The 13,714-nt window shown below is 42.7% G+C and overlaps 5 protein-coding genes across 5 annotated transcripts; 1 reads left to right on the top strand and 4 right to left on the bottom strand.

The window, feature by feature from the left end:
• Nucleotides 1–1,118: 1,118 nt before the first annotated feature.
• On the bottom strand, nt 1,119–1,963 carry PG994_011828 (uncharacterized protein; the record flags this gene model as incomplete). The annotated part of the gene is made up of 3 exons (XM_066863237.1): nt 1,119–1,415; nt 1,497–1,748; nt 1,808–1,963. The coding sequence occupies 3 exons, from the start codon at nt 1,961–1,963 to the stop codon at nt 1,119–1,121; spliced, it is 705 nt and encodes a 234-aa protein (XP_066712347.1).
• A 776-nt stretch (nt 1,964–2,739) lies between these two features.
• On the bottom strand, nt 2,740–2,967 carry PG994_011827 (esterase; the record flags this gene model as incomplete). The annotated part of the gene is made up of 1 exon (XM_066863236.1): nt 2,740–2,967. The coding sequence occupies one exon, from the start codon at nt 2,965–2,967 to the stop codon at nt 2,740–2,742; it is 228 nt and encodes a 75-aa protein (XP_066712346.1).
• A 176-nt stretch (nt 2,968–3,143) lies between these two features.
• PG994_011826 (carbohydrate esterase family 3) lies at nt 3,144–3,597 on the bottom strand (the record flags this gene model as incomplete). Its single annotated transcript, XM_066863235.1, has 3 exons — nt 3,144–3,288; nt 3,310–3,452; nt 3,517–3,597. The coding sequence occupies 3 exons, from the start codon at nt 3,595–3,597 to the stop codon at nt 3,144–3,146; spliced, it is 369 nt and encodes a 122-aa protein (XP_066712345.1).
• A 113-nt stretch (nt 3,598–3,710) lies between these two features.
• PG994_011825 (uncharacterized protein) lies at nt 3,711–5,394 on the bottom strand (the record flags this gene model as incomplete). The annotated part of the gene is made up of 6 exons (XM_066863234.1): nt 3,711–3,945; nt 3,992–4,013; nt 4,248–4,487; nt 4,622–4,845; nt 4,981–5,158; nt 5,340–5,394. 6 exons carry the CDS (start codon nt 5,392–5,394, stop codon nt 3,711–3,713), a joined length of 954 nt encoding a protein of 317 aa, XP_066712344.1.
• A 2,126-nt stretch (nt 5,395–7,520) lies between these two features.
• PG994_011824 (uncharacterized protein) lies at nt 7,521–8,429 on the top strand (the record flags this gene model as incomplete). Its single annotated transcript, XM_066863233.1, has 1 exon — nt 7,521–8,429. One exon carries the CDS (start codon nt 7,521–7,523, stop codon nt 8,427–8,429), a length of 909 nt encoding a protein of 302 aa, XP_066712343.1.
• Nucleotides 8,430–13,714: the final 5,285 nt, after the last annotated feature.

The following is a 13,714-nucleotide window of genomic DNA, read 5'->3' as shown; positions in this document are numbered from 1 at the left end:
GTCGTAGCCTGGTCGGGGCATTATAAGCCCGCTCCGACGAGTGGGGTCTTTTGGCCGCATGGTTAGGTCGGGTTGTAATAGCCCGCTTCTAGTCGGAAATACCCTCCATACGATATCTGATCCGGCTCTTACGGAGCCTGAAGGGTCCAGTAGGGCCTTCTTTACGCCCCGGAATACAATTCGTGGTTCGGATATTATTTAATCGACCTTAAGGAAATCGGTTGAATTTAAGGAATAAGTCCGGCTTACTAACCTATTAGAAAAGAATATAGTTATATAACGGCAACTATTCCGGAAGGTCCGGAAAGTATTCGATAAGAAGGACGTACAAGTAGCCGTTCTAAAGAGGCAGGTTAAAGCACTCCAGGCTCAACTGGAGGCTGTAAAGCCGAGGAAATGGAGGTAGGTGGATTTGAGCCCGAATTCGAGGTTCGCTACAATCGAAGATATACAGCGTACGCAAATGGCCATTGGAGAAATTGAAATTGCTTCTGATAAAGAGAGCGATAGTGAAATTAATAAGGCTGGCTCTTGTATAGTTATTGCAGTACGGACGAGCTAGATAGGCGATGTTAAATTGAAGGGGTTGATTTGAACGAACTGGCTGAGAGGGGCTCCGAAGCAGGGGGGCGCCGAAGGTGGGTCTCCAACGTTAGTACGCGAATATGTCTCGCCTGAGAATTGCTTATCCTTAGTTCAATACAGTACATTTTGCTCTCGAACCAACGGTCGCACTGGAATTGTGACATATATATTTATAATAATGAGATAATATAGCTAGTGAAAGTAAATAAAACTCGCTTTAAGTACGATTCGATTCCAAGTTAAAAATAACTCGGCCTGGAACGACGAAAAGAAAAGAAAAATATAAGGGGAAAGCTTATAGTAAGAAATAAAACCGATGGGTTAAATGTAAGCATGGAGGCCTATAATACCCAGCTTAGACAGCCAAAAGACCGAGGGCACCAATCGCATCATTAAGGCCGGGGCCCGGCATACTCCTGGATCTTGGCCCAGATGGTATTGGCCTGGGCCAAGTGCCCCGCGGACTTGGGATACAGTCCCTTCATAAAGGCTCGCGGAACTACCGTCGTGGTATAGGGGTCTTGGTGCATGAATTAGCACAGCGCGCCTCGGTAGCTTCCCATGCCGGGGTTGCAGGTCTCGTAAAACGCTACGAGCTCGTGGGTCTCGTCCAAGTCGGCCGGGTCGAAGCCCAGATCGCCGCCCGGCGTGCAGTAGCCCCCCTCGTGTTCGGGGTCGTCGTCGTCGTCGCCATCGTCGTCTTTCCCGGGCTCGGCCCGCGGGCGGTCCGGGCCGCAAATCTCCAGGAACCAGCCCTGCGACCAGCGCCCCAGCGGGTCGCCCGGCTCGCAGTGACGGTTGCCCTCGAACAGGGCGTCGGAGTCGATGTACTGTGGAAGAAGAGTGAGTTAGCTGGAGTTTACTGGGAGGGGTTTGGTTATCGGAAAGCTCCAAACTTCGGCCCGACTTACTGTGTAGGACTGGGACCTCTTCTGCGTGTCAGGGACGTCGGGGTTGTCCCTATCTCTCGGATAGCTGCTCTGCTCTTGGACCCATGCGACCGAGTCTTTAATGATGCCGTTGAGCCTTTCGACCAAGGCATTCAGGCGCGCACGATGCGCCTTGCCCTTTTTACCATTCAAATCGAAATTGATCGCATCACCAATTGCAGGTATGCCTCGGATTCTGCACCTGTCTGTCTCGGTATTGAAGAATTTCTCGTACTGTGGTTATCCCTGTCAGCGCTTTTCAGAAATATTAGCGGGCTTAAGGGGCTTCTTACCCCTGTCACAAACAGCTCCATGTCATGCCAGACTTTCGTTTGGCAACTCTCCGTGCTTTCGTTGGGGACACAATTCGCTGCGCCTTTCTCGTCGATCATGCGGCCGGCCCTCCATAAGGTGTTCTTCAGCCTTTGCGCAAAGGCGGGATCATCCATGATCGCTTCGGCCTTGGCGATCCTCTTGTCGCACTGATCCTGCCCGTTCGAGTAGAGGCACCATATCGCAATGTCGGAGAACCCGACATCGTTGCCTGTAAAAGAGAAGGTGCCCCAGCCAACAGACCACACCTTGAGTGCGACCGTCTCGGTTTTCTACTGTAGTAGTTGCTCGGTCTCGGAGTTGGCGTTGTAGAACTGGTCGACGATGGCCCCCGTGCAGGCAACGTGATGCAGCGTTGAGCCCACTTTGTCGCCTCTTGCTAGATACTGGGCGTATGCTCCTCTAAACTTGTAATACTTGCCCGTTGAGTCGTACTCGTTAATGATGTCTGTTTCATCTGTCCCGGCTTTGGCTCCAATGCCCGCCGCGTACGAGTCGCCGAGGCTGACGAAATTGGGACGACCCCAATCGAACCAGTCTGGTCCATTTTGGTCAGGATAAAGATACTCATTATAGATGCAAAAGCAGTAGTAGCGGATGACTTACGAAAGTTGGACGCGACTTTGGGCAGGACAGGGTCGCTAATGGGGCCATCGTCGCCCTGGACATCCTCGCTGAGACTGCCTCCTCCGCATCGATTAAACCATGTCTCGGCCTGGTTGGTCCACGTCCCGAGAATCGAATAGTAGTCGGCCCTTCCGTCTCCATCCAGGTCGGGGTAGTAAACGCAGGTGCCGGCTGTGTGCCCGTCGAAGAGTGTGCCTTACGGGAGCCAGTGAAACGTAGACCCCGAACCCGGGTCGGCGCCGCCGGGGAACTCGTCGTTGTTGTACTACACGGTGCCATGGCCGTCGAACTTGTCGATCCAGATCATGTCGGCGCGGCCGTCCCCGTTGACGTCTTCCCATCGTATGTTGGCGCGGTCGGCACCCTCGGTCACCTTGACTTGACCATAGTTTACCCACCCCTGTGGGCCGTGGAGAAAGGCTGTGGTTCGTCCATCCTTGTCCATACAAAGATAGTCGTCGTACCCGTTCCCATCCAAGTCAGTAAAGCGCATAGAGATGTCGTGAATTCCGGGCCCGTCCCCGTTGTTACATCGCAGAGCCGAGTTCGGATTATCAAGATGCTCCCAATCCCAACTACTACCCTGCTAACTGAACCGATGTGTCAGTAATTAATTGTGGCATCGCGAGACTGACAAAGGAAAGAACCAAGCAGCCTGGCGATGATTACTCACCGGTTGAGCCAGACATGGGCCACCGTATTGAGCGAATTGCCATCCACAAAGATGATGTCGTTACGGCCGTCGCCATCCCAGTCAGCCAGGTGGAGGGTTTTCCGGTCCAAGTTATACGCAGATCCCGGCTCGAATATAATACTGCTCTCTCCCTAAAAGGACTCGTCTCCCGAGATACTCTTTTTACCTAGGTTCGGATAAAGGGTCATTCGACCGCCAGATAGTGTCCACACATAATCCATCGCGCTATCTAGGTGGCCGAGCATGTTACCGTACTTATTACCGTCGGCTAAGAAGAACGATAGCTGGTTAATCAAGACGCAAGCGATACGGGGATAACACCCTCCCATCGAAGGGCTTCCGACTCACCTTCAAGTTTGGTTGCGCCGCTCCCGGTATTGTACCATAACCGCATCCGGAAACGATGCTACCCGTTATCGAGGCGTTCATGTTCCATAAAGACGTAGTTAAGCAAGGGCCTCATACCAATCGAGGTTTGTAGGGAGAAGCCGCCCATGATCCGGGCGAAATGAATGCGATTTCGCAGACCAGCTAATGCCGAGTTAGCTTTTGGCAAGGGATGATTTGGGGATACTCACTGCTCGCAAATCCTCCCATGCCGCCGTGAGTCCATCCTTCATTAGGTTAGTCTTTATTATGTCCCTAGCGCCAGGCGATATTGAGACCGTCGCCATCACGCCCCTGGGCACAGCTTCGCGAGTTAGTCCAAGTCGTAATCCGACCATCATCTGCGACCCAGAGCCAGTCGTCCCGACCTTAAAATCACCCGTATTAGCTCTGCATTATTATTAATACTTGATTATAGTTCGAGAATTATACGAACATCTCCGTTAACGTTCTCGAATCTTACACCCCTAGTATAATATGGTTAATTAGCTCTTGTCCGATTAGTGAGTTTTTATTGCCATTCGTAATTACCTGAGATCATCAAAGCCTTTCCTAGTGAACCGTGTCCCGAGAGGTTACCAGAACTCCGGCTTGTCCTCTGTCAGATTTGACCAAGGTTAGTAGGTTATAATACTTTCAAAATACGAAAAGAATAACATAAAGAAACTTGAAGGAGTAGAAAGTTTACTCACTAGTTCCGCCGTTGCGCCAGCAATCTATGCTGCCGTTGTCCTTGAGGACGCAATAGTCCGTACGTCCATCGCCATCGATATCTGCAAGGCGGACATTGGCCTGCGGCCAACCTTCGTTTTGCTTGATCATGCTATGGGACGTGAAGGACGGCCACTTGTCATTCGTACCGTCTCCATTGTTGATAGAACAATAAAGATCTCTATTGCCGTAAATGCAGCAGAAGTCATCGCGGCCGTCGCCTGTACAGTTCTAAGAGTCAGCCATGTGTCGGAAACGCAGTGCTGGAAACTTACTATTCAAGTCCACCCAGCGAACGCCCCGGGGATGCAGTAGAATGGCGTAGGCATGTCGCCGAGCTTGGTGAAGTACTAACCTACCGGCCCGCTACCGAACGTGTTCTTCCACACTACATACGTGATGGGGCTGTCGTCTGTCTCCCTGAACCATCCAAGCAGATCGTCCTGTGCCGATGACCACAGCCGTGCAAACATCCACTGGTCGCGATCCCAGCCGCTGTCCTGCTCCCAGATGATGCCTTGCTCGACAGAGGAATGCATGTAAATGCCATCGCCTTGGCCCGAGCCCTTCTGTGTCAAGCTGCCTGCATTGGTTCCAGACCCGGGGCTCGGCCAATACGAGGTGTCGCCCCCCTAGCCGTCGCCGCTGCCCTCGTCCCAAGGCACAGGGTCTTTGATCAGTCCTTGGAACCAAGCCTCGTGAATAGCGAAGTACCACATGCGTGCCATCATGGCGTAGCCGTGGTCGTCAGGGTGCACGCCATCAGGGCCGATTCCGTCTTCGAGCTTCATCCAGCTCAGGTCTTTCCAGATGATCGGTCGACCCGCATTCTGGAGTTTGTCCACCAGAGCAGCGTACTGCCCATTAACCCCGGCCCGCTGAGGCTGGCACACTGTATTGATGGTTAGCAGCACGCTGGAGAGGATGATTACAGTATCTTGCATGTCGGGGGCCCCCAGAGGTCATTGATCATGGCTTCCATCCTGCTGCCAATCTGGCCGATGGTATTCCCCTGTTGGTTGCAATCGTTGGTACCAGCGTTAATGAGCACCACGTTTGGCTTGTAGGCGTACGAGTTCTTGGATCGCTGATGAACTTGGGCGACGAGATCTCCTCCTGTCCCTTCATGATTCTGCCATCGCTTGTTAGCTGCCTCCCTCGAGTTTAAGGAAATGCTTCATACGTTATCTTTCATAGACCCGTCAGCTTTGCTGCCCACCATGTTTAAATTCAACCCATTAAAACGAAGTTGATCTCGTAGCGGTTTACGGTAACTACGTGCCGCTTTATTAGTTGTGATCTCTACCGAATGGGAATTTGTTTAGGATACTTTAGAAAATGGAGCAACTTACCCGTTCATGGTGCTGGACTTCTCTCCTCTGGTGATGGATGCTCCAAGGGGCAGGATCCGAAGCTCCGGCATGTGTATGGCCGGTATAAGAGTTTCTTGTTGCCTTGTGAATATATGGTTGGCGGAGGCCACCTCTGGGGACGCGAGTACCTCAAGAAGAGACACATTATAATATATGAGCTCCTTACTATCCAAGTGGACTGGCCAAGCTGATACAAGGCTAAATGACCATAATAACACAAGCCAGGTAATAAAGGCCCAGTAGGGCTTCGGAATAGGCTCGAGATGCATTTTTATAACGGGCGTTGAAGAGGTCGCGCTCTTGCTATAGTATTATAATTTAACTCGATAGATTTTAAAAACTATCTAGCCCCTTATATATTTATTCGTTATATACGTATCGTTTCTTTTAACAATTTTCTTTATTAGAGTATCGTAATTTAGGGCCGGACCTTCCGTTAGGAGTAATATCCCTAAATATAAATCAGGTTATTAGATCACCAATAAAGCACTAATGTAGGCGAGGATATTGCGGATGGACGGCGTTATCGCCCGATAATTTAGGAGAGGGCCAACAGTACGTTCCTTCAACTCCTTGGTCAATCTCTCGAGATATGCAACTCAGCGGCGAGCTGTATTCCTGGTAGCTGTACAGCTCCTCCTCCTTCCCTTTCTGGCTTCCCCGATGTCTGAAAAGATATGGTAGGAATACCATATCGGACGATGGGGGCGGAAGATGGGCAGCCTCGAGTGTTCAAGCATGCAAGATAACCAGCGGCGCTTTCGTTCCTCTTAATACATGTGACTAGGTATCGGATTCCATGAGTGGAAGTCTGCTGTCTAGCCCCATATTAGCCCTAAAGAAGGATTCGAGATATCATATAACCAGACCCCGTGCCGCGGAGAGACATAGAGTCAAATCTTAAACGCGGTGTTCAGTTCCCCTTTTGTCCCTCGATGCATGGTAATACTTCTCGGAAAACTGGCAGCATTGTTCTCAACCGGCTGTTATTAATTACTTACCGAATGGATCAACAAGGTGTGGCTGCCTCGTTAGGCAAGAGCATACGTATGGCCTAGGATAGTTAACGAGAAGGCGAATCAATCCTCATTGCCAAGTCTCGGAGCGTCCCTTCATAAGTAGATCGTCCCCTCAGCGTTCTCGGGTCGGTTAGTCCTTCCAAATTCTGTGTTTCCGTGCCCTTGGAAGACGACTCGGCGGAACATCTAGATTAGGCTTTGCATGCAGGTCGTACCGAGCACCCCTACGTCCTGGATTCCCCGACAAGGCGCATGATTACGTCACATCGTCCCCTCTATGTAATTACAAAAGTATTGCCTCTGCAGAACCAACATCTCTGCAGAACCAACATCTCTCCAAAACCAACATCTTTGCAGAACCAACATCTCTGTAGAACCAACATCTCTGCAGAACTAACACACATAATCTCGCTTTTGCTAACCTACAACCACTTTCAGCCAATTTATTACCCCGACTATGTTGGTATTACTGCTTTGCCTCTTATCGTTCTTCGGAGCATTGTCTGAAGGCGGAATTTATACCAGCCCAATATGGCATGTTGATCAGGACTCTGGCGGTCGCCAACTCAATACTCGCGCTGAGCAGCTTGTCCTTTCTGGTAACTCGCCTTCAGCTAAAGATGCCGACATGTGGGTATGAAAATACTCCTTCTCCTTGTCCCACAACGGAACCATGCCGTCTTAACCATCTATGGCTCAATTATAATTTTACAGTACATCCCTGGCCCGTTCGGTCTGGCCACCGTCGCGGCGCTGGGCAACCCGCCGCAACCCTTCCGCCTCTACGTGGATCTCATCTGGGACACCTTGTTCGTGCCCAACGCCTCGCTGAGCACGCAATACTGCTCCCCCGGGCTTCGAGATGTTCCGCTACCGCGCCAACGAATCCTCGACCGCCGAGCCCAGCGACCTGGGCTGGTACTACATGAATCAGAACCTCGTCGTCTTCTCGGGCCCGGCGGCGCTGGACACTTTCCACATCGGCGGCGGCGGGCTCCGCGTCGAGCGCCAGCCGTTCGTGGCCGTCGAGCACGCCCAGCCCGCGTCCCTGCTACACCTCTGGCTCAACTACGACGGCGTCCTCGGCCTCAGCCCACGGTGGAACACGCCCGCCGAGCCCACGGCGTCGTACCTGCCCTCGCCCTGGCCCCGCATGGTACGGGATGGCGTGCTGGACGACAACGTCTTCGCTATCGAGGTGCCGCGCGCCGCCCGAGGGAGCTTCGACTACGACGGCAGCAACGGCGACGTGGGCCCGACGGCGGGGGCGATGACGTTCGGCGGCGTCGCGGACAAGTACCGGGACGCCAAGTTCGCCGCCCTGCCCCTCGCGCGGGACGACGACCGGGTCTGGGCCGTTGCGGCGCAGTCGGTCCGCTGGGCGAACCGGACGCAGCCCATCGACTACCGCTTCAACGCCTCGACCATTGCCGACTTCTCAACCCAGTGGATCATCGGCCTGCCCCGGCTCCTGGTGGCGAGAATTCACCGGTCCATCCCGGAATGGGCGGGGAAGCAATGCGGTATGGGGCTCTTATGTATAATCGACTGCGCGGCGAGGAGACACTTGCCCGACCTCGTTTTCGAGCTGGCTGGCCAGAGCTTTACCGTGACGGCGTTTCAGTACGCCTACCGAGTGATGAACCCAAAGGGAGGGGATCACTGCACCTTTAATATTTTCCCCACGTCAGGATTTATAGAGGGAGGGGGGCCGATCCCGGAAGACGCTCTTATTCTAGGGAGCCCTTTTCTAAATGCTTATTACAGGTAAGCTATATCTTTAACTTAAAAACGAATCGCCTTATTAAGAGAAGCTACTAACTAACTTTATTCTTTTTTATCTCAGCGTATACGATATAGATAATATGGAAATACGGTGTAAGAACTTTATATTTAATATCCTCCTTCTAGAAACGAACGCTAACGTACTTGGAGGGATAAGTAACAGGAGTCAAAGATTGAACTGTGGTAAACTGGCAATTGGTGATGGGGATGGAGCGCTGGGGGCCGAAGGGTTAGCGGCTTACGGCAAGCATCAACGTATGAGTTTTCGATCCGGGCTAGGAGTCTTGCAATGGATTCGTCGGCATGACTCCTGAAACTGTAGAGCCTGGCTTCTTACGCAGCTCGTTATGTAGCTCGTTACTCTTCGTTAAGGGGCCTCGGGGTTTTATATTCTATTTAAAGTAATATATAGATACATTAGGTACTACCTCGAAATAAGTTCGAAAGATCGAGACTTGCTTTACGTTAGTTATAAAGGCTTTAAGAACCCCTTTTTACGCCTTTATAATTTACGCTATATTATTAAATTCTTCGATTAATTCGTTTAGTTCTTTTAATAAATTTCTTACGTCGGAATTATAAGGAATTATAAAATTTATAAATTTCTCGTTAGTGTGGATAGTGAACTCGAATACGGCGACCTATGCTTAATATCGCTTGATTAGGACTAGCTGGCGCTTTCGCTAGAGTCTGTTAATACGCCTTTATTTAGAGAATAGACTAGTAAAGGAGTAGTTACGACTTATAAGCTTCTTTATTTTTAAAGAAAACATATCCGCTAACTTATATTAGTATAAGATTTATTACTATTATAAAATAAAAGGAGGACAGTGTGTTAACTTATATATTAGCGCTAATTCTTAATTAAGAAAAGAATAATTAAATAAAGTTATATAGGTTTTTAAAGGTGGTCTATATATACGTAGTGAGAGAATGTTCTCGAATAGGTATTACGCGTATAGTGCTTCTAGAGAGTTCTCTGGTAGGGATGTGCCCTAGTAGTGATTACGTGATCGTGTAAGTCCTTAAAATTTCATATACCCCTTTAATAAAGTTAATTTTTTAATTAAGTTTATTAGATTTAAAATAAATATATAAGAGTACTTTAAAGCTTGTTTTTTATATCGATTAAATTATATATTTAGATAAAGTCTTTATACCGTTAAAGAGGAAGTGCTTTTATAAGACCGTCTGCGATAAGCCGTTTAGTTAAGGTTTAAGAGACGTCTATATATCTTCGAGAGTAGGTTTCCCGGAGTTAGTAATTATAAATATCTATATATCGTAGCTTTATAATAAGTCGAGCTATTTTAGATTTAATTAATCGAATTATCTAGGTATTATTATACTCGATTATAAGCTTTTTATAAATATTAAGATATATTATAGTAAATATATAACGAACGCTATTTAAGTTTTAAAAAAAACCTAGTAAAGACGTACTAAGGTTTATATTAATAATATAAAAAAGTATTTAAACGTGCGATAAAAGCTAGTTTTTATTAATATAATAAGTAATAGCTTATAAAAACGAAGGTAATTAAAGTATATAGATTTAAAAGTATTCGTAATAGTTTTATTAAAACTATTTATTTTATTAATAAATTAAAATTAATATTTAAATTAAGTATTAAAGTAAAAAGTATTTATATAAAATATATAGGGAATATTTATCGTTATATATTTAATCTTTTTCTTTATTAATTCGTTAAATTACCGCGTTAATTAATAATCCGTTTTAATAGCTCGCTTAGAGCGTTATAATCCTATAACTCCTAGCTCGTTTAAAGCGTCGTGATCTCGTGGCTCCTAGCTTATTAAAAGCGTTGTAATCTACCCGCTCCGTGTTACGTGATTATTATTATCGGTTTTTTTTTACCGCTTATAATATTTTATACCGGGGCGTGTTTTATTTTTAAAGTATAAGTGAGTTCGTATTAATATCGCTAGCGGTACGGTTATATATTATAATGTCGTAGCTTAACCGGGGTATTATAATTCTATTCCGGTCGGCGGGGTTTTTTAGTTATATAATTAAGTCGGGTCGTAATACTATCCTCTTTTTTTAATTATTTTATTTTTAAAGCGCTACGCTGTATAAGTATTTTTATTTACCCGTTATATCGGTTTTTTATAGTAAGTATTTTCTTTCCCTCTTATCGCTTTTATTATAATATATATTTATTATAAATAGTCGTATTAAAAAGCCCTGGAAGACTTGCGAACGCTTTTTTTTATATAATTATATTTCTTTTAATAATTATACCGCCGATATACTTTATTCTTATTATTTTAAAAATAAAAAAGGTTATAAGATTTTAGATCGTTCTTTTAAGTATAAAAAGTGCGTAAGTCGAGGTTATCCTTATAACGGGCTCCTTATAGCGTTTTTTTTAAAGAGGGTTTTTATATAACAATATAAGTTAAATAATAATAAAGAGGAGGCAAGCGAGCGGTTATTATCGCGTTATTCCGAATTAACGAAACTCTAATCTTAGCTTACTAAGGCTGCGGGTCGCCTTTCCCGGATTCGAAAGATTCGTCGGAAGGTGAAAGAGCGGGGTGCCGATTTGTTCGAACGCGGTATATAGGAGCTTAACTAAGAGGATAAAACTCTTTTTATATTAAAAGGTTATAAAATTTATTTAGTAAATAACCTTTAATGTATAGGGGTTCTAAATAACGTGGACTGGTCTGCCCTAGGCCTAGCCGATTTTCCAGGTTTCGGTCCGTTAATCTTAACGAAAGGGGTTTCCTTTTAAATTTCTAGAGTTCTTTCGCAGCGTTCGCTAGGTGTTTTTTAGGTTTTTAAGTATTGTTTTTTAATAAGTATCTTTTTTAATTAACGAGGTATTCTTATTTTTATCCGTTTTTCCTTTTTTTAATAATCTTTTCTATTTCGTACTCGTGTTAATCTACTTCGACTTTTAGTTATATATCGATTAAGGTTTTTTTAACCGCCGGCTTAAATAATAAGATATAAAATATAAGGTGTATTTGTATTATTTTAAGTAGTAATAATCGGTAATTAGTTTTTAAAATAACTTTTACGATTTTAAATAACCCTTTTTTTAAGGTTAGTCTTTTTAATTTAGTTTAGTCGGCGTACTTTTTAATTCGCTATTAAAAGAAGGTAAGGTTTTATTATAACGTAATCTAGAGTTCCTTTAATTTCTCGACTTAGATGGTCGCGATTAGCGTTAGTTCTTTTTTTAAGGGTTTTTTTAGTAATTTCTAAATTATATCCGTAATTTATTCGAAATAGTAATATACGTATAATTTCGTTATTTATATTATTATAAACGAATTAAGCTATTAGTAATAGTTATATTTAATTATTTTATTTATAATTAATATAATAACGTAAGTATTATTTTAAAGTTTAATTTATTTACTTGGTTTATTTATTTATTTAAAGGTGGTAAGCTGTAAATAACTTATATTTAACGCCGAGTTATATTATAAGTAATTTTTAAAATTTAACGGTAAATAACTTATCTTTATTAGAAATAATCGTTTCGAGTAACTCGTGTTAATTAATAATTATTCGAAGAAATATATATATTAGGTTATTAGTATTACTAAACTTTTTATACGGTAAGAAGTAGGTATATTTCGTAAGTTTATTCGTAATTATTAAAATACTATCGTAACTAACTTTAATTAAGGGTTTTTTTTAATAGGGGTAGTTTAATAACGAAGTTAAGTGTAATAGTTTTTTATGCTTTATTTAATAGTAAAATCGGCTGTAATTCTTTGTATAGTCGGTGTCGAGCGGCCTTAGCTTTACTATAAAAGTTATATTCGTTAATTACTTTAGCCACGATTAGTTTAAAGTTTTTATAATCGAATTACCTAGTAATTTATTTTTAGGTTTTAAATATTTCTCAGTATCTATATATAAGGTACTTATAGAATTCCTTAATAAAGTCTTCGTAATATCGCTCGGAAATATAGATCTTATTCCGGTAAAAGGTAAGACCGTCGTAATTTTCGAAATGATTTTTAAAGTAGTTCGTAAAACCAGGAGTTTAATTAAATTATCGAAACTTAATAACTTATTTATTATTATATTAAACATAGTTTATAACGTTTAATTATTTTAACGGCGCGAGGTTGCCGTTTTAATTATAAGTGAGGATAGTTCGCGTTTCGAACGGAACCTCTTTTTAATAATCTAATCGTCGGCTTAATACATTAACGCGACCGTTCTCGTTACCCTTTCGATAAATAATAATAAGGTTAAATCTTAATAAGAATTTAAACTATCGTATTTATTATTTATTTAATTTTTTAATAATAGTAAACGTTATAAAGTTTTTATAATCGGTATAGATTTTAATTAGTTTTATTATTTCGTTAAAATAATATCTTTATTCTTTATAAACTTTAATAATAATTATTAATTTTTTATTATAAATTTAATAATTAAGTTTTAATTCGTTAAGTTTTTTTAAAAAAAATACAATAAGGTGTGATTTTCCGTCGTCGTTTTATTAGCTTAATTATTTTCTAATCGTATAGTCTAATATATCGGTCTCGATTTTAAAAGGTTTAAACGAATCTGTTACGCGAAGTACTAGTTCGTTAAGAATTCGCTTTTTAATATCATAAAAAGCTCTACTTTTTTTCTCTATTTATCGAAATAATTCGTCCTTTTTATTAAGTTTATTAAAGGTATTACTATTTTATTAAATCCGGGGATAAAAATTTAATAATAATTAATTAGTTTTAAAAAGGATTTAATTTCCGTAGCGCTTATAGGCGTAGACTACTTTTTAACTATTAAAATTTTCGAAGGTTTTATTCGGATTTCGCCTAAGGATATTACGTATCTTATAAAGGTAACGGACTGTTGGTAAAATTCGTTCTTTTTTAAGTTAATTAATAGGTTAACGTTTTATAACTTTTAAAGTATTAGTTTTACGTGTTCTCGGTATTATTTATTATTTTTAAAATAAATAAGGATATCGTTAAAATATATTATAATAAACTTATCGAAGTATTCTTATAAAGTATAATTAATTATAAATTAAAAACTAATTAATATATTAATTAAATTAAACGGTGTAATTTAATATTTAAAATAATCGTATTTAATTCGAAACGCGGTTTTTTATTTTTTTCCTTTTTTAATTCGAATTAAATTATATATATTAAAGAAGTCGAGTATTATAAAAATTTTAACGTATAATAATTTATTTCGTAGGTCGTTAATTAGAGGTAAGGGGTACCGGTTTTTAATAATAATTTCGTTAAGCTTTCGATAAT

The sequence above is a fragment of the Apiospora phragmitis genome (genome assembly GCF_038363925.1).
Source record: "Apiospora phragmitis strain CBS 135458 chromosome Unknown utg000010l:1.0-9815664.0:1.0-9183399.0, whole genome shotgun sequence".
NCBI lineage: Eukaryota > Fungi > Ascomycota > Sordariomycetes > Amphisphaeriales > Apiosporaceae > Apiospora > Apiospora phragmitis.
This window is presented reverse-complemented; position numbering and strand designations above follow the sequence as displayed.